General features: G+C 36.6%; 1 protein-coding gene across 3 annotated transcripts in view; it reads right to left on the reverse strand.

The window, feature by feature from the left end:
- The window catches only part of LOC105479619 (glutamate ionotropic receptor delta type subunit 2), a 1,566,744-nt gene that overhangs the window by 739,078 nt on the left and 805,988 nt on the right, over positions 1 to 21,678 (reverse strand). For all 3 annotated transcript variants that reach the window (XM_024792196.2, XM_011737665.3, XM_011737663.3), the window contains exon 4: positions 405 to 610. In XM_024792196.2, coding sequence (XP_024647964.1) covers positions 405 to 610 — 206 coding nt within the window. The remainder of the gene's footprint in view (positions 1 to 404; positions 611 to 21,678) is intronic.

Genomic DNA, 21,678 nt, shown 5'->3' on the forward strand with positions numbered 1-21,678 from the left:
ATGAAATAATATCCTGATTCAAGTACATTTCTTTTTTCAGAAGTAAAATTTTAAATTACAAAAAATACTAAGGATTAGTTAGAGAGCTATGCACTTGTGAATTTATTCTTGATCTTACCAGATTCATTCAGGTCAACGGCACTTTTAAACTTCTATAAGACTTCTTAAAATTGTTCTGTCTATGTGCCCAAATATATATAAATACAAATGTTCTCAGCAATTAACTGGACAGTAAGGGGTAAATGAGATGAGCGAGCAAGCACTATGCTACCTCCATTAGTGTTAACAAAAGTTGTGTAATTAATTCCTTCGCACTGCTCTTAATTTTCATCTCCTCTGCAGGGTCGATTCCAAAGCTTTTAATTTTTTTGCACAACTCTCACCCCAAGACAACTTTCACTTACCTCAGTAATGAAGGATTTGGCTGTGGCAGGATTCATAACAAGGATCGCTCGCCTAAGAGTGTCTCGATAGCGATTCAGTTCTTCTATTCTCATGGTGTCAAAGAGAGTGGTGATCATTTTATTGATGTTGTTTTCTACCTTCTGAAGTGCAACATCCATTCCCTGCTGAGACACTTTGTCCAAGAACTCTTGTATTCCACGGATATCTGGAAACATCAAAAGCCCGTCAAAATACATGTGAATTATTGTACAGAAGGAAGGCATAAGCTATTTCACCTATATCAGAATATCGTTCCACATTGTAGGCTCTCTGAAGATGTACCAAACCTTAAACATATTTGAGAGTTCCATCAGCTACTCAATTACCAATTGAGTATATACTGTAAAAATTCTATCTTACATTTCTTATCATTAATTGAGTAGCTGATGGAACTCTCAAATATGTTTAAGGTTTGGCACATTTTGATGTGTTCACATGAAAAATGTAGCAACTGTTATTTTTAAAATAGATTTCTTTATATCTACATGGAACCTAAATGATATCCATGCTAGGAATGTTGGGTGAGGGCACAGGGAGGTGGTTGGAGTGATGCCCCCATTTCTCTAGAGCCAAACATGAATAAGGGAAAGACATTTCCTATTTTCCTTAGCATTTTAAATGGTAGTATTAACCTCATGTAAGCATGAATATCATTGATGACAGATGAATCTGAATCAAGATTATGAATGTTTCTTAAAATAGGCAACAGTATCACTAAACTTGATTTTTATCAGTTAAACAGAAAGCTTCGAAAGGTTATCTTTGAAGGGCTCAGGTCACTTAGACCACAAATAAAAGCTGCATTTTAATCTATCTAATGAGTATTACCTCCTTAGCTAAATTTGGAAAAGTTGATAGGAGACACCAAATTTGTCTTAGTAAGGAGAACATATTTAATGTGCAAAACATATTTTATCAATACTTATTTCAGCATTTTAGAAAATGTTAAGCAACATTTTTGAATTTATGATGTACAGCAAAATATTTACATACTCATTCCAAAATAAGCAGTTCTAGAAATTTATCAAATTAAAACGTTCAGTATCCATGTCACATTTAAATAAGAAAAGTAAAATTCAATCTAAAGAGTTTATCATTTGTACTTTGATGTGTATTTGAGTAACAATGAGTGTCTGAAATATCACAAATATTTCTTCGTGGTATCAGATTGCTTGTTTATAGAAGAAGGTATCTGAATTAAGTATCTGGCACAATACAAGCTTAATATAGATTATGTTATAATCTTAATATGGTAGATTTTCTTTTACTATATCATAAACTATGTTTTTCATTACATATCCAAAGAATAAAATATTTAAAGGGCAAATACCAGAGAAACAAGTAAATGGGATCGTAGGGAACTTATGAGTAGACTAGATCTCAAAATCCTTAATAGTGTGTGTTTACCTGTTTGCCTGCATGTAAAATTTGCCTCTCAATGGCAATAGTTAAATTACATATTTTTCAACATACAAACCAGAAAAAGCAATAAGTAAACCCACAGAACAGGAAAACAAATAGCCAAAAATTTGGAAACTACGTTTACTCTTATAAACATTTATATTTAAAAAGTTACAAATTGACTAAAATAACAATTTTGCTTTCTTCTTCTGATTGCTTTCATTTTAAAATAGTTGTTACAAATATTATATGTTTCGTTATCTGATGACTTTCAAAATCTTTACAACATATATACTGTGTAAATTCTATCTTACATTTCTTATCATTAATTATATTGTAAACCCAAGATGTTACTATCAAAGCAGGTTAAAAGAATAAAATCCTCAGCTAAGGCAGAGGATGAAATAAAAGAGCTGGAATAATAAAGGTGTTGTATATTCATTCAATATCCAAGTCAGAATGTACAAAAGGGTGTAAGACTCTGAAGCATGAATTAAGCAAATGGTTAAATTTGATGGAATTTGGTTGATACAGGTAGAAGTACAATAACGAGACTATGTACACGCTAAGCAGATGTTCTTAAAGTTTGATATGAATCAGAATCATTTGAGAAATTTATCAAAAATACACAAGCTTGGGCCTCACCCCAGAATCAATACACCTTTGGAATACATGTGAGAGGCCCAGTGTGGTGGCTCACACCTGTAATCCCAGCACTTTGGGAGGCCGAGGCAGCAGATCATGAGATCAGGAGTTTGAGACCAGCCTGGCCAATATGGTGAAACCCTGTCTCTACTAAAAATACAAATATTAGTCAGGCGTGGTGGCGCACGCCTGTAGTCCCAGCTACTTGGGAGGCTGAGGCAGAAGAATTGCTTGAACCGGGAGTTGGAAGTTGCAGTGAGCCGAGATCATCCCACTGCACTCCAGCCTGGGTGACAGAGTGAGACTCCGTCTCAAAAAAAAAAAAAAAAAAAAAGAAAGAAAAGAAAAAGAAAAAAAAAATACATGTCAGAGCAGACAGAGCAGATTATTGATTTCAAATTGTAAGTTGTTCTTTGAGTTACTTAAAGTGTACATCTGAATACAAGGCAAACAAAACAAAAGTTACATTGAAATAGATCCAAGATGCTCAGAAAACAGAGCATGACTAGACAATAAAGTTTCAGATTACTTACCCTCTATGAAATCTTCTGATTACAAAAATAAAATACCAGTGCTAGTTTGCATCCTCACTTTGAGAAAAAAAACTTGTTCTCCAAAAACATTTGTTGAATATTAGATACAATGCTAGGAGCTCAGAGCACATCAATGAATACCCATCCACACATTAAAACAAACAATAAACAAGTAAACAAACTAAAAACCACAAAGCACACTAAGTGTTTGGAAGAAAACAATGAGTGCATTGGTAGATGATAATAGGGTGAGGAGGAGGATCTATTTTCGTTAGAGGACGGTTTCTCTGCAAAACTCGTATTTAAACTCTGAGGTAAAGGAATAAGAAGACATTATCCAAGCAAAGAGATAAGGAGAAAGGCAACAGCTCAGAAAATACCCAGGATATTAAAGAGCCTGTGGATGAAAAACCTATAGGAGGCCACTGTGGTTGCAGCCTAGCTAGTGAGACATGAAGCTGGATGGAGAGGAAGAGTCAGGTCATGTAGATCTCTGTGAGACACAGGAAGAGGCTTTAATTTTATTCTAAATACAGCTTTAATCCATCAAAAGTTTCAAGCAGAGGATCTGCCTTAAGTGGATGACTGGATACGAGAGCAGAATGAAAAGCAGTCTAAGTCTGGAAGTGACGCGTTTGATTGTATGCTTTAAATTGGGGCTGGGCGCGCTGGCTTATGTCTGAAATCCCAGCACTTTGGGAGGCTGAAGTGGGCGGATCACTTGAGGCCAGGAGTTCGTGACCAGCCTGGCTAACATGGTAAACCTCGTCTCTACTAAAAATACATAAAATTACCCAGGCTGAGGCATGAAAATGGCTTGAACCAGGGAAGTGGAGGTTGCAGTGAGCTGAGATGGTGCCACTGCACTCCAACATGGGTGACAGAGTGAGATGCCGCCTCAAAATTTTTTTAAATAAATAAATTGGTCTAGTAAATTAATTCTCCTTAATTTGAAACTATATAATGTTTTTTAGCTTTAATTTTTGATCAGAGTGATATACATACTGAAAAGTGATGTGACAAAAGACCACTATAACCCCTCTGTTTCCTTACACTGGAATTCTGGTGGTCACTTCTTAGACATGTAACTAAAATTTTTTGAAAAGTTTTCCTCAACTGTAAGTGAATAATTTATTTGTTTATATATATTTTGGAGACAGGTTCCCACTCTATTAACCAGGTTGGAGTATAGTGGTATGATATCAGCTCGTTGCAACCTCCACATCCCAGGCTCAAGCGATCCTCCCACCTCAGCCTCCTGAGTAGCTGAGACTACAGGTGCACACCTCCATGCCAGGCTAACTTTTGTATTTTTGGTAAAGACAAGGATTCATCATGTTGGCCAGGCTGGTTTGAACTTCTGAGCTCAGGCAATCCACCTGCCTCGGCCTCCCAAAGCGCTGGGATTACAGGCGTAAGCCATCACTCCCAGCAAAAAATATTGATCTTATAGAAGTCTTCAAAGATTGATTTCGCAAAAGTGTCTGTGTGTGTTTGTTGTATATATACAAAATCTAGTGTAGGGTCTAACATATGGTAATCCTTTTATTGTTAGTAATAGAATATGACACTTTGTTAAGAGACCACCGTTCTTCCTACCAATAGACCAGATTGCTTCAATTTTACTGATGCCTAGCTACCCAAAATGGCAAGCATAAATTGCAAGGTAGTCTCATGGAATGCAGAAGTTAAGCATAAACAGTTTTGCTTATTTGAGCAAATGACACCAAATACCCATGTTATGTGGCAATTGGTAAGTTCAATGGGAGAAGATTCCGAGTCATGCTGTTTATGAGCTGCTCTGTGTAAAAGAGTCATTAAAAAAGAGAGTAGCCTGGGTGCAGTGACTCATGTCTGTAATCCCAGCACTTTGGGAGGCTGAGGCAGGTGGATTGCCTGAGGTCAGGAGTTTGAGACCAGTCTGGCTAACATGGTGAAATCCCATCTCTACTAAAAATACAAAAAATTAGCCTGGTGTGGTGGCGCATGCCTGTAGTCCCAGTTACTCAGGAGGCTAAAACAGGAGAATCACTTGAACCCAGGAGGTAGAGGTTGCAGTGAGCCGAGATGGCGCCACTGCACTCCAGCCTGGGTGACAGAGAGAGACTCATTTCAAAAAAGTAAAAAATAAAAAATAAAAGAGAGTAGGCCTTTGGTTTTGTTCATTGAACATGAACATCATCACACATCACAATCATTCAGCTATATTATCTATATAGAGAGCTGGAAGTCAATGAGATGAGTTCCCTGTGTTTCAGAAATAAAGAGTAGGGGGCGGAGCAAGATGGCCGAATAGGAACAGCTCCAGTCTCCAACTCCCAGCGCGAGCAACACAGAAGACCGGTGTATTCTGCATTTTCAACTGAGGTACTGGGTTCATCTCACTGGGGAGTGCCGGACGATCGGTGCTGGTCAGCTGCTGCAGCCCGACCAGCGAGAGCTGAAGCAGGGCGAGGCATTGCCTCACCTGGGAAGCGCAAGGGGGAAGGGAATCCCTTTTTCTAGCCAGGGGAACTGAGACACACAACACCTGGAAAATCGGGTAACTCCCACCCCAATACTGCACTTTAAGCAAACAGGCACAACAGGAGATCATATCCCACACCTTTAAGCAAACAGACACAACAGGAGATCATATCCCACACCTGGCCGGGAGGGTCCCACACCCACGGAGCCTCCCTCATTGCTAGCACAGCAGTCTGTGATCTACCGGCAAGGCAGCAGTGAGGCTGGGGGAGGGGCGCCCACCATTGCTGAGGCTTAAGTAGGTAAACAAAGCTGCTGGGAAGCTCGAACTGGGTGGAGCTCACAGCAGCTCAAGGAAACCTGCCTGTCTCTGTAGACTCCACCTCTGGGGACAGGGCACAGTAAACAATAACAAACACAGCCGAAACCTCTGCAGATGCAAACGACTCTGTCTGACAGCTTTGAAGAGAACAGTGGATCTCCCAACACGGAGGTTGAGATCTGAGAAGGGACAGACTCCCTGCTCAAGTGGGTCCCTGACCCCTGAGTAGCCTAACTGGGAGACATCCCCCACTAGGGGCAGTCTGACACCCTACACCTCACAGGGTGGAGTACCCCCCTGAGAGGAAGCTTCCAAAGCAAGAATCAGACAGGTACACTCGCTGTTCAGAAATATTCTATCTTCTGCTGCCTCTGCTGCTGATACCCAGGCAAACAGGGTCTGGAGTGGACCTCAAGCAATCTCCAACAGACCTACAGCTGAGGGTCCTGACTTAGAAGGAAAACTATCAAACAGGAAGGACACCTACACCAAAGCCCCATCAGTACATCACCATCATCAAAGACCAGAGGCAGATAAAACCACAAAGATGGGGAAAAAGCAGGGCAGAAAAGCTGGAAATTCAAAAAATAAGAGCGCATCCCCCCCGGCAAAGGAGCGCAGTTCATCGCCAGCAACGGATCAAAGCTGGACGGAGAATGACTTTGACGAGATGAGAGAAGAAGGCTTCAGTCCATCAAATTTCTCAGAGCTAAAGGAGGAATAACGTACCCAGCGCAAAGAAACTAAAAATCTTGAAAAAAAAGTGGAAGAATTGATGGCTAGAGTAATTAATGAAGAGAAGGTCATAAACGAAATGAAAGAGATGAAAACCATGACACGAGAAATACGTGACAAATGCACAAGCTTCAGTAACTGACTCGATCAACTGGAAGAAAGAGTATCTGTGATTGAGGATCAAATGAATGAAATGAAGCGAGAAGAGAAATCAAAAGAAAAAAGAAGAAAAAGAAATGAACAAAGCCTGCAAGAAGTATGGGATTATGTAAAAAGACCAAATCTACGTCTGATTGGGGTGCCTGAAAGTGAGGGGGAAAATGGAACCAAGTTGGAAAACACTCTTCAGGATATCATCCAGGAGAACTTCCTCAACCTAGTAGGGCAGGCCAACATTCAAATCCAGGAAATACAGAGAATGCCACAAAGATACTCCTCGAGAAGAGCAACTCCAAGACACATAATTGCCAGATTCACCAAAGTTGAAATGAAGGAAAAAATCTTAAGGGCAGCCAGAGAGAAAGGTCAGGTTACCCACAAAGGGAAGCCCATCAGACTAACAGCAGATCTCTCGGCAGAAACTCTCCAAGCCAGAAGAGAGTGGGGGCCAATATTCAACATTCTTAAAGAAAAGAATTTTCAACCCAGAATTTCATATCCAGCCAAACTAAGTTTCATAAGAGAAGGGGAAACAAAATCCTTTACAGATAAGCAAATGCTTAGAGATTTTGTCACCACTAGGCCTGCCTTACAAGAGACCCTGAAGGAAGCACTAAACAGGGAAAGGAACAACCGGTACCAGTCATTGCAAAAACATGCCAAAATGTAAAGACCATCGAGGCTAGGAAGAAACTGCATCAACTAACGAGCAAAATAACCAGTTAATATCATAATGGCAGGATCAAGTTCACACATAACAATATTAACCTTAAATGTAAATGGACTAAATGCTCCAATTAAAAGACACAGACTGGCAAACTGGATAAAGAGTCAAGACCCATCAGTCTGCTGTATTCAGGAGACCCATCTCACACGCAGAGACACACATAGACTCAAAATAAAGCCATGGAGGAAGATTTACCAAGCAAATGGAGAACAAAAAAAAGCGGGGGTTGCAATCCTAGTCTCTGATAAAACAGACTTTAAACCATCAAAGATCAAAAGAGACAAAGAAGGCCATTACATAATGGTAAAGGGATCAATTCAACAGGAAGAGCTAACTATCATAAATATATATGCACCCAATACAGGAGCACCCAGATTCATCAAGCAAGTCCTTAGAGACTTACAAAGAGACTTAGACTCCCATACAATAATAATGGGAGACTTCAACACTCCACTGTCAACATTAGACAGATCAACGAGACAGAAAGTTAACAAGGATATCCAGGAATTGAACTCATCTCTGCAGCAAGCAGACCTAATAGACATCTATAGAACTCTCCACCCCAAATCAACAGAATATACATTCTTCTCAGCACCACATCGTACTTACTCCAAAATCGACCACGTAATTCGAAGTAAAGCACTCCTCAGCAAATGTACAAGAACAGAAATTATAACAAACTGTCTCTCAGACCACAGTGCAATCAAACTAGAACTCAGGACTAAGAAACTCAATCAAAACCGCTCAACTACATGGAAACTGAACAACCTGCTCCTGAATCACTACTGAGTACATAACAAAATGAAGGCAGAAATAAAGATGTTCTTTGAAACCAATGAGAACAAAGATACAACATACCAGAATCTCTGGGACACATTTAAAGCAGTGTGTAGAGGGAAATTTATAGCACTAAATGCCCACAAGAGAAAGCTGGAAAGATCTAAAATTGACACTCTAACATCGCAATTAAAAGAACTAGAGAAGCAAGAGCAAACACATTCGAAAGCTAGCAGAAGGCTAGAAATAACTAAGATCAGAGCAGAACTGAAGGAGATAGAGACACAAAAAACTCTCCAAAAAATCAATGAATCCAGGAGTTGGTTTTTTGAAAAGATCAACAAAATTGACAGACCACTAGCAAGACTAATAAAGAAGAAAAGAGAGAAGAATCAAATCGACGCAATTAAAAATGATAAAGGGGATATCACCACTGACCCCACAGAAATACAAACTACCATCAGAGAATACTATAAACACGTCTACGCAAATAAACTGGAAAATCTAGAAGAAATGGATAATTTCCTGGACACTTACACTCTTCCAAGACTAAACCAGGAAGAAGTTGAATCCCTGAATAGACCAATAGCAGGCTCTGAAATTGAGGCAATAATTAATAGCCTACCAACCAAAAAAAGTCCAGGACCAGATGGATTCACAGCTGAATTCTACCAGAGGTACAAGGAGGAGCTGGTACCATTCCTTCTGAAAGTATTCCAATCAATAGAAAAAGAGGGAATCCTCCCTAACTCATTTTATGAGGCCAACATCATCCTGATAGCAAAGCCTGGCAGAGACACAACAAAAAAAGAGAATTTTAGACCAATATCCCTGATGAACATCAATGCAAAAATCCTCAATACAATACTGGCAAACCGGATTCAGCAACACATCAAAAAGCTTATCCACCATGATCAAGTGGGCTTCATCCCTGGGATGCAAGGCTGGTTCAACATTCGCAAATCAATAAACATAATCCAGCATATAAACAGAACCAAAGACAAGAACCACATGATTATCTCAATAGATGCAGAAAAGGCTTTTGACAAAATTCAACAGCCCTTCATGCTAAAAACGCTCAATAAATTCGTTATTGATGGAATGTACCTCAAAATAATAACAGCTATTTATGACAAACCCACAGCCAATATCATACTGAATGGGCAAAAACTGGAAACATTCCTTTTGAAAAGTGGCACAAGACAGGGATGCCCTCTCTCACCACTCCTATTCAACATAGTGTTGGAAGTTCTGGCTAGGGCAATCAGGCAAGAGAAAGAAATCAAGGGTATTCAGTTAGGAAAAGAAGAAGTCAAACTGTCCCTGTTTGCAGATGACATGATTGTATATTTAGAAAACCCCATTGTCTCAGCCCAAAATCTCCTTAAGCTGATAAGCAACTTCAGCAAAGTCTCAGGATACAAAATTAATGTGCAAAAATCACAAGCATTCTTATACACCAGTAACAGACAAACGCAGAGTCAAATCAGGAATGAACTTCCATTCACAATTGCTTCAAAGAGAATAAAATACCTAGGAATCCAACTTACAAGGGATGTAAAGGACCTCTTCAAGGAGAACTACAAACCACTGCTCAGTGAAATAAAAGAGGACACAAACAAATGGAAGAACATACCATGCTCATGGATAGGAAGAATCAATATCATGAAAATGGCCATACTGCCCAAGGTAATTTATAGATTCAATGCCATCCCCATCAAGCTACCAATGAGTTTCTTCACAGAATTGGAAAAAACTGCTTTAAAGTTCATATGGAACCAAAAAAGAGCCCGCATCTCCAAGACAATCCTAAGTCAAAAGAACAAAGCTGGAGGCATCACGCTACCTGACTTCAAACTATACTACAAGGCTACAGTAACCAAAACAGCATGGTACTGGTACCAAAACAGAGATATAGACCAATGGAACAGAACAGAGTCCTCAGAAATAATACCACACATCTACAGCCATCTGATCTTTGACAAACCTGAGAGAAACAAGAAATGGGGAAAGGATTCCCTATTTAATAAATGGTGCTGGGAAAATTGGCTAGCCATAAGTAGAAAGCTGAAACTGGATCCTTTCCTTACTCCTTATACGAAAATTAATTCAAGATGGATTAGAGACTTAAATGTTAGACCTAATACCATAAAAATCCTAGAGGAAAACCTAGGTAGTACCATTCAGGACATAGGCATGGGCAAAGACATCATGTCTAAAACACCAAAAGCAACGGCAGCAAAAGCCAAAATTGACAAATGGGATCTCATTAAACTAAAGAGCTTCTGCACAGCAAAAGAAACTACCATCAGAACGAACAGGCAACCTACAAAATGGGAGAAAATTTTTGCAATCTACTCATCTGACAAAGGGCTAATATCCAGAACCTACAAAGAACTCAAACAAATTTACAAGAAGAAAACAAACAACCCCATCAAAAAGTGGGCAAAGGATATGAACAGACATTTCTCAAAAGAAGACATTCATACAGCCAACAGACACATGAAAAAATGTTCATCGTCACTGGCCATCAGAGAAATGCAAATCAAAACCACAATGAGATACCATCTCACACCAGTTAGAATGGCGATCATTAAAAAGTCAGGAAACAACAGGTGCTGGACAGGATGTGGAGAAATAGGAACACTTTTACACTGTTGGTGGGATTGTAAACTAGTTCAACCATTATGGAAAACAGTATGGCAATTCCTCAAGGATCTAGAACTAGATGTACCATATGACCCAGCCATCCCATTACTGGGTATATACCCAAAGGATTATAAATTATGCTGCTATAAAGACACATGCACACGTATGTTTATTGCAGCACTATTCACAATAGCAAAGACTTGGAATCAACCCAAATGTCCATCAGTGACAGATTGGATTAAGAAAATGTGGCACATATACACCATGGAATACTATGCAGCCATCAAAAAGGATGAGTTTGTGTCCTTTGTAGGGACATGGATGCAGCTGGAAACCATCATTCTTAGCAAACTATCACAAGAACAGAAAACCAAACACCGCATGTTCTCACTCATAGGTGGGAACTGAACAATGAGATCACTTGGACTCAGGAAGGGGAACATCACACACCGGGGCCTATCATGGGGAGGGGGGAGGGGGGAGGGATTGCATTGGGAGTTATACCTGATGTAAATGACTTGTTGATGGGTGCAGCGCACCAACATGGCACAAGTATACATATGTAACAAACCTGCACGTTATGCACATGTACCCTACAACTTAAAGTATAATAATAAGAAATAAATTAAAAAAAAAAAAAAAAAAGAAAGAAAGAGTATATGGTTCCTGACCTCAAGGTGCTTCCAGGTGAGGGGGTGTGACTAGGTGCTATTTATGGATACCAGAAAGCTAAAAGAAGTTTCCATAGTTTCCAGTAATTAATTCTATTAACCAGACAATTACATAACATCAGGTGGTGGAAGGCTCATTAACTGAGTTATTAAACATAAGATTGGGGAAGGGGGAAGACGTTTTTTCCATGGCACTCTAAAGGAACTTGTGTTAGGTAGAATACTGGTCTCCCCAAAATGCTCACATGTTAATTCCTGTAATCTGTGAATATACTATGTTACACAGCAAAGACAAATTAAGGTTGCAGATAGATTTAAAGCTGTTAATTGTCTGACCTTAAAATAGGGAGATTATCCCATATTATTTGGGTGGCTCTAGTGTAATCACAGTCTTTAAAATTGGAAGAGGGAGACAGAACAGGAGCATCAAAGGGAAGAATGTGTTGAGACTCAGCATCTTCGGAGAGATGCAAGGCTGCTGGCTTTGAAGATGGGGAAAGGGACCTTGAGTGAAGAAAGACGGGTTGTTTCTAGAAGGTGGAAAGGGCAAGGAAATTGACTCTTCTCTAGAACCACCAGAGAACACAGCATTGCTGACACTGATTATAGCCCACTGAGATTCCATTTCAGACTGCTGATCTAAAAAATACTATTAATAACTTGTATTGTTTAAGCCTCTAAATTTGTGGTAATGTGATACACCAGCAATAGAAACTAGCAGAACTATATTTTAATCCCTAAGTCTGTATTTTTCCAAATTGTAATCCACCGAGTTTTATTTTGGAGTCATCTGGAAAACTTGTTGAAAATGAAGATTTTTGCTCAATCCCATTTCTATGGAATCAGAAACTCTCAGGAAAAAAAACAAGGGATTTTTTCTCACTTGATGCTTCTTAAGAGACCATCTGGGAACCAGTGCTCCAATTTCTTAACTTTCTTTGTGTTACAGACTCTTTTGAGAAAAATCAAAGATTATGAATTCTGTCTCCTCTCAGTAAATGTATATACTGAAAACATTCTGCACACTGCCAAGATTATAATCTCTTAGTTAACTCTGCTTGCCTCTCTTAAAAGTAGTTATTGGAGAACCTGGATTAGCATATCATCACTGATGTTAGTGATTTTTTTCCCATACAGATTGTATGAGAGTGTAAGGTATAGACATTTCCATGCTAAAAAGTAGTGTGAGGTTTTGTTTAAAAATAGAGGAAAATTTTAGATAAAAAGATAGCAAACACATAAATACTTTCCCTGAAAACCTTTCATTGTTTTAGTTACTATTTAATTATCCTTTAGGCCTAAGAAAAGCGTATTAACTGTAGAAGGTTGGGTTCCCAGGAAACAGACTCTGGGGTGGAGATTGGAGATCAGAAAATCTATCAGGGACTGCTCTTGGGAATAACACTGTGCCACAAGGGAAGGGAGCAAGAAGGAGCCAGCAGAGGGAGACCTGGGGCTACAATGCAGTCTCAGCGAAGCCCTGCAGTGAGCTCTGGAAGTGGGATGGTCTTCAGAGTTATCCCAAATTAGCGCTGGTGGAAGGAGGAATTTTACACCCCCCTGTGGCCTTTGGTGAGGTGGTTCTCCTAAGCTGAGGGTAGGTAATTCATAAGGAAGGTAGTCAGCAGCAAGCCCTCTCAGCATTTGGGAGAAGATAGCCTTCAGTTTTGAAAGGGGATTTGGGTGGCACTGGACAGAGTCCATCCTAATTTTTCCTTATATTTATCAAGTCGAAAGTTATTGTTTTGGTTTTCGGGGCACTTTGATGATATGCAAAGCCTTTATAAGTAATTTGCAGTCAACGTTTCCACCTTTCATTTATAAACCAACTCTTTTATCTAGGGGAAAACACACTGCATTTGGTGTCAGAAAACTAGGTTTAGATTCTTACTTAGCCACCAGTATAATCGTAGTTCCAAGTTAATTGGGTTAGACTGGTGGCTAAGTAGTTGGTGTCTTTTATTTTTAATCTTCCCAATATTTCCTTTCCTTTATTCAAACCACAAGATGCCACTTTTCATTTAAGAAATAAATCTGGATGCATCCCTTGTTTTCCACATGTGCTCAACTCTCTAGGTTGCATTGCTGGATGGTCATGTGTCCTGGGCTGGTTAGTTTGAACTCTCCATGTCCTTGGCCTAAGTAATTTTTTAAAGGCTAGTACTGATTCTAGTTTGGAAACATTAAATCAATGTTTTCAGTATGCAGTGGAGCCCATAAATAACCCTCTGATTCATCCCTAAAGTTGATTTTTTCTTTGTTTTTGTGCATAAGGGTAACAAAAAGTGTACATATCTACCCAGCATACTGGATTTAGTCATTTCCATGCTAAGATATTTTGTCAATACTTATTATGCATATCTAAGTCTCTGATTTCCAGAAACAGTTTAACAAATTACAGTGAAGATTGAAATGTGAATTATGGATAATCTACAAGAAGTGGTCTTTCTTGTGTATCACAAGTTGTCCCAATGTAGTAGTTTTGCGATTGCAGGAGCCAACATGTCTAGTGTGAAAGTAACTAAAGTGAACCAGAGGCAAGGCAGCTGTTCCCTAGACTTTCAGACTACATGAGTCAATTTTAAAAAAGCTATTCTGAAGTAAACTTCTGCTACTTGTAAGAGAAAGGGTCTTGATTAATACATTTTTTAAAGTAAATATCTGATACTTTGATAAGGAAGATCAAGGCTCAGTTCCTGTCCTTGAGTTGCTTCTAGTTCAATGGAAAGAATTAACATTTAAACAGGAAATGATATTTTAATGTGATAATACTAATAACAACATTTATCTTGATTTTCTTCTGCCATCTTTTTTTTATAGGAAAATGGAATAAAATATTGACGGGAACTAAAGGTTGATGTCTATAACATTCTAGCAACCATCAATTTCTCAGATATCTGTATTGTGTTACTTATTTAGGCCAGCTTCCCACAACAATCCTCCAAGAGGTAGTGGCTGATTGAAGCTTAATGATTCATTATATTAAATCATGTAAAATAATGACTTTACTATCATCTGTAAAGTAAGATTAATTTTAATCTCTCTACTAAAATGGTTTATATCAAAGTAGATTAGGGTAGAAAAAAATCCTAGGAAATATTAGAATTTAATATATAAGCATATTTCTAAACTGACCCCAAAAAAGACTTTTAATTAGAAATATGACCCACTATTGCTCATTCCATACCAGTGGTCAGCATCCAAGTAGATATTTCTCAAGATATAAAAGTGGAATTCATGAAGATAGAGAGCAGACTGGTGGTGACCAGGGGCCGAGAATGGTAGGGGGGTTAAGGGAATGGAAAGAGGCTTATTAATGGGTAAAATTATACCCTTAGAATAAATAAGATCTGGTGCTCAATAAATCAGTAGGGTGACTATAGTTAAGATCAATTGATTGTACATTTCAAAATAGCTAAAAGAAAACAATTCAAATGTTGCTATTGCCAAGAAAAGATAAATATTTAAGGTGATGGATATCCCAACTACCCTGATTTGATTACATGAATTTATCAAATTATCATATGTACCCTGAAAATATGATATATACATGTCATATGTATCAATGTTAAAAATTTAAGAAATAAAACAAATAAATCTCTTTCAAGTCTTTGCTTACCACGTGCCAAGCACTGTGAGAGGTACTTGGAAGAGAATGTTGAGCAAAACAATAAACAATTCTTGCCCTCATGGACTATATTATCTATACCATCTGATGATACCACAAACTGTATTACAGATAGAAGTATCCTGCAATACTAGTCATTTTTCAAACTACAGGTGCAATTTAACAAATTTAGTGGCATTCTCTGGAATACATCAAAATAGTAATTCTCAGTCTGATTATTGTTTTCAAATATCACTTTTAAAATAATAAATTCAATAGGAAAAGAGATATGTCACTAAGTTTTTGTGTCTGATTTTTCTCCTCTATTCATTTCTTCCTCCTCTGTGTAGATTAGGCACATTTAATTGTTTTAATCATGTAATACATTTTAAGACCCCACTTGGAGTAGAAAAAGGCTTCAGCACTGTATTCAGCCAGTCTTGGTGTTTCTGAAATTATGACAGAATGCCAAGCATTAAAATTAATATTTGAAACCTTGGACTTTTTTAAAAATAAAGAGTATGTCATACTGCTGGATACATGAGATACATCATTGAACTGAAGAGACTTTTCCCAACATGTGAATAGCAAAACATACTTTATAAATGGCTTGCTTCCTGAGAAAATAAAACTTTTAACCATAAGCCATTTAAAAAATCTTGCTTAGAAAAAACCTCACTTCAAAAAGAATTTGAGTCATTTATGATTTTGTTGGCATTTGTGCTGCATTTTTACTTTGTACTTAAAACATAATGATAATTATATGGTATACTAGATTTTTGAAGTGACAAGGTCTGGCAGTAGTGGACCATCACTGAGACTGAATTTCTATTTGATAACAACTTGTGATCTGAGCATGAGATCACAATATTTCACTATAAGAGGCATCTTTACAGTGATACTGATCAATATTTGTTAAGAACATTTTACTGATGAATAAATCCAAAGTGGTAGAATATATAAATTTTACCTGCTTAACATCATATATACTAATGCAAAGGAAATAGTTCAATAAGTTGTTTGGATTAATTATATGCTTATTGATGCACATTGAAGTAAATGAGACAACTGAAAGCTGGAAAGTAGCCAAATGAGTAATAAACAGATTTAAGACTGCCTAGAGAGAAAGTCAGTAATATTATAGTCATCAGACATTTGAAAACACTCTCTGGGTAATCATAAACATTTGCAATCAATTAAGAGGAATGTGTCCATTTCATGGGTCTTGATTAAACCTACAGCAAGACTACACAGAATAAACATTGTGATTCTTCGGAATGCATTCATGAGGATGGTCCTTCAATGTTCATTTCAAAAGGACATGTGGCAATTAAATTGTAAGTAAAGAGTGATACGGTGAAGAGTGGTGCTTAAGTAGCTTAGATCACTAGACTATGTACTGACTCCAGTTTGAAAACATTAAATCAATGTTTTCAGTATGCAGAGGAGCCCATACATAACCCTCTGATTCATTCCTAAAGTTGATTTTTTTCTTTGTTTTTGTGTATATGGGTAACAAAAAGTGTACATATCTACCCAGCATACTGGATTTAGTCATTTCTATGCCCTTTTGTCAATACTTATTATGCATATCTAGGTCTCTGATTTTCAGAAACAGTTTAACAAATTACAGTGAAGATTTATATAAGGTCAACAACCTTGTTGTAGAATAGTAAAGGCTATCCTGAAACTGTAAGAAAATAACAGAAAGGCTAAGACCATAAAATAATTTTTAGCTGACCAAAACTAAATGAAACAAAAAAAATATAAACTAAACTTTCAAAGGGTATGTTTTAAAAGTGATTTAAAAATAATGAATTATAATATAACAATTATAATTTTCTTAATTATTCTTATAAGTAAGATAGCTTTCAAACCAAAAAAGGAAGTACATGTGTCTATGTATGCCTACCCTTCACCTTTCTACCAAAGAGTCATCATGTAACTCAGGGTGGTAACTCGGAGCCCTCCATATACTTGACCAAATTATTTGGTTTAAGAATGGAAAAGGACCCAAATAACATGTAATATTTGATGTATCGATAAAAATCCCTATGTATAATATATCATATATATGTGTATCATATATATATCATATATATACATATCATATATATGTATATACATATATACACGTATATATGTGTGTATATATATGTGTGTATATATATGTATATACATATACACGCACACACACATACACACACACAGGGAATTATCTTTTCTTTCTTTAATACAATCCTCTGTCAGGATAGGCTTTAGGTCACCAGGGTCTGCTAACTTGATTCAGAATGAACCAACACATGAATAGAAGTAGAGATGAGGATATGGTTAAGAGAATAACTATTTTCATTAAGTTCATGTATCTGCATCATTATCATGATAAACTGTTTAGTTCCCTGTCACTGAAGTATCCCTCCAATCTCTACAACTGAATCCATTCTAATAGATCTACCACTATATCCATCCCAGTATTGGGTTGTTATTGTTACTAGGCAAGGAAACTTAAAGAACTCAAGTAGCTCATTTGATGAGGAGCACATTGTCAACCTTACTGTTTGCTTCATTCTAGTAAATCAGTTCTACTCAGGTTTTCCAGCCCTGAAGTTTAATTTTTCCCTCATCAGTACTCTCAAAAGAAAATAATTCCATTAAAACAATTTACCTACTATTTTTCTATTCTAAGGAGCACCTCCTCTTATAACTTTCTGGTTTCTGTATTATTTCTGTTGCAAGACTCTTTTATTATGGCATCTAGCCATTGTCAGATATATCTGTCTTAATTCTTTGCTTAGACCTCTCTGACAGTGAGTCTACCTGGAACGACTGCCAATTGCCTTTTACGAGCCTCTTTCAATACCATAATCCACCTGTTTGACAATGCCTCCTCTTGGAAGGCATTTGGTTGAAATCATGACCAGCATGTTAAGCCAATTGAGAACAATGCAAAACTGGAAGGGTTGGTCAGTATCATTAACACAATGAAGATAAAACATAAAATTGAAAAGCAAAAATTATGAGAAAGAAAGTACAGTACAAGAGTTTTGTATTTATAAAGAGTTAAATATCTCACATCTCTCTACAGCAACAAGACAACACGAGGCATATTTTGTAATCAGTAAATATGTCAGGTCTTATCTTCTTATACAGAGAGATGGAAAAACCAGAATAGCTAGGGATAAAGGCACTCAGAAAGGTGAGGTATCTGAAATTAACATCAAATTCAAAAATGGTAAATTGCTTGCGGTGCTTAAGCAGTAGACATCTAGGGTAAGTTTAGAGAGGTATGATTTTACTGACTTCTTGATAAACGATTATAAGCAAAACAGATTACTTATATTATTCCAGAAAATGACTCATTTTTATCAATGTGTGTGTTTTCAGTTTCATGTAAACTTTTTGACAACTAGAAATGTTCAATGTCTAAAAGTGAAAAAAGCTGCATCAAAAAGTCATGAATTCTGCATTGCTTGGAGTGTTCTGGCAGGGGAAACAGAACTGTCAATCAGAGATGTGGAAGAGGAGACCTGTTGAAATTTATTGTTTCCAGATGCCTTATCAAGGAACAAAGCTGGCTTATCAGAAGCACCTGTGAAGTTTTAAATATATATATATGTTGCCACGCGCCCTGCAAAAATTTTGATTGAATGGTTTTGGAATGAGGCCCAGGCATTCCAATTATTAAAAAGCTCTCCTAGAGATTCTAATATACTTTAAAATTTGGGTTCTCAGTGGCCACCAAATTAAATTCTCACCTTTTGTTTATGACTCAGTAATCTCTAAATCATTATGATTCAATTATGTGTTTAGTTTAAAATTATGATATTTGTGTAAATTGCTTTTTTTTCTTTATCCTTTCCTTTACCGTTTTTGTCTTAAAATATTTGATGGGTTGTTCTATATTGTAATTTTTACTGAAGTTTAATTTACATATAATAAAATAAACAGATCTCACATGCTTAAAGGATTGTTTATTGTATTCCACTGTTACTGTCACTCAAAACAAGATAATGGATATTTCCATTACCACTAAAAGTTATTTTGTGTCACTTTCCAGACAATCTACCCCAGACAAATAGATGTGACCACTGTCTGATTTTGATCACTATAGCTTAGTTTTGTACTTACTGGACTTAAAATATATGGAATCATACAGTATTACTCATTTTTAAATGTCAGGCTTTTCTCACTTAACACAGTGTTTCTTCATATTTCAATAGCTCATTACTTATTTTGCTCAATAATATTCTGCTGTACCAAAATTCATTTAACCATCCTCAAAATGATGGGCATTACAGTTGCTTCCAGTTTTGGATATGAGGAATAATGCTGCTATGAATATTCTTGTACAAGAATTCATGTGGCTATCCATTCTCATTTTTCTGGAGTGAAATGGGTGGGGTATACGAGGTAAGTAGATATTTAACTTGGTAAAAAATTGCCAAACAGCTCTCCAAAGCGACTGTATGTTTTACATTCCAACCAGCAAAATATCAGAGGTGCAATTGTATTGCCAATCTTTGCCTTCAGCCAATCTAGTGGGTACAGATTGACATCTCCTTGTAATTTAAATTTGCACTTTTCTATGGACTAATAAAGTTGCACAGTTTATTTGCCACTTATATATCTTCTTATGTGAATGGTCTGGACAAGGCTTTCATCCATTTAAAATTGTTTTTGGTTTCATACTGTTGCTTTGTAAGAGTTTTTAAATATGTGTATTCTCTGAACCCTTTACATATTGCACATATTTATATGTTTTAGAATTTATTGCTCAGTTTGTAGTTTGTCTATTTCTTAATGTTGTATGTTAATGAGCAGAACATTTTAATTTTGCGAAAGTCCAAAATGTTTTTGTACCTGAGAAATCTTTATATATCCTGAAGTCATGAAGATAATCTCTTGTTTTCCTCTAAAAGATTTCTAATTCTAACATTTTAGTTTAAGTCTGTGATCAATCTTGAATTAATTTTTGTGTGTGGTTAGAGATAAAAGTTATTTTTGTTTTCATTCCATACAGGCACCCAGTTGGTTCAGCAATATTGTTTAAACATTTCACCACTGAATTGATTGGCATGTCGGTTAATAACCAACCCCACTCTGTGTGGGTTGATTTCTGGACTCCTAATGATGTCCCATGAATCTATTTGTCAATCCTTAGGCCAATATCAAAAAAGCCTTGAAGTCAGGTAAAATATTTCATCCAATTTTTTTCTTTGTTCTTTCAATTGTTGTGCCTTTATAAGATCTCTACACAATGTTGGGATCAGCTTATCAATTTCTTCAAGAGGCTCTAAAAACAATTTAAAAATTTAAGATTTTTGATTATTATATTAAATCTATAAATCAATTTATGAAAAGTGGATATCTTAAGACCAAAATTTGAAAACCATGAACATATATCTCTCCATTATTTAGTTCTTCTTTAAATACTCTGGGTCAATGTTTCATAATTTTTAGTGTAAATGTCTTGCAACATTTTGCAGATTTATTTCTGGGTATTTGATATTATGTTTTATTTCAGGTTTTAATTTTTTATTGCTATTATAAAGAAACATAATTACTTTCAAATATAGGCTATAAGCTTACTAATTAACTTAAAAGTTTTAGATTTCATAGGATTTTCTATGTACATTATTATGTATTGAGAAATAAAGACATTTTTGCTTCTTCCTTTTCAAATTCTTTGTGTTTTATTCTTTGCTTTATTTCAGTGTTAGAATTTCTAGTAGAATATTTTGTGTGTGTGGAGGATATGTATTATTTTTAATTTCTGATACTGGCAAATTTTGTTTTCTATATTTTTTAAAAATAGTCTTCCTGGAGTTGAACAATGAGAATACATGGACACAAGCAGGGGAACATCATAAACCGGGGCCTGTCAGGGTGTGGAGGGCTAGGGGAGGGATAGCATTAGGAGAAATACCTGATGTAGATGACAGGTTGATGGGTGCAGCAAACCACCATGGCACATGTATACCTATGTAACAAACCTGCACATTCTGCACATGTATCCCAGAACTTGAAGTATAATAAAAAAAAATTTTTTTTAATGGTCTTGCTAGTGGTTTATCAAAATCTTTCCTAAAAATTAATAATTTTAGACTTTGTTAACTTTCTCTGTTTTTCTGTTTTCTGTTTTATTTATCTCTACTTATTTTTTTCTTACACTTTGTGTTTAATATAGTCTCATTTTGCTATATTCTGGAGGTGAAGTTTAGTTTCTTGCTATTTAAGCTTTTCTTTTTTCAAATACCAACATCAATTTGATTAATTAATTTGTTTATTTATTTGTAGTTACTAATGCTTAGGGTTCAGTGAATTGATGTCTTTAATTCAATTTTGGCTAATTATCAGTCATTTTCTCTTCACATTTGTCTTTGTTTTCCCATCTTCACTCTTTTCTACATAGATACTAATTAGGTTTAATCTTAGTGTAAGTAGGAGTCCTGTATCTCATGCATGTAAATGTAACTGTGATGAAGACTGATGTTTAGAATTCCTTCCCACAATCATCTATGCACACACTCTCCAGATACTAA

This window comes from Macaca nemestrina, chromosome 3 (assembly GCF_043159975.1).
Source record: "Macaca nemestrina isolate mMacNem1 chromosome 3, mMacNem.hap1, whole genome shotgun sequence".
Lineage (NCBI taxonomy): Eukaryota > Metazoa > Chordata > Mammalia > Primates > Cercopithecidae > Macaca > Macaca nemestrina.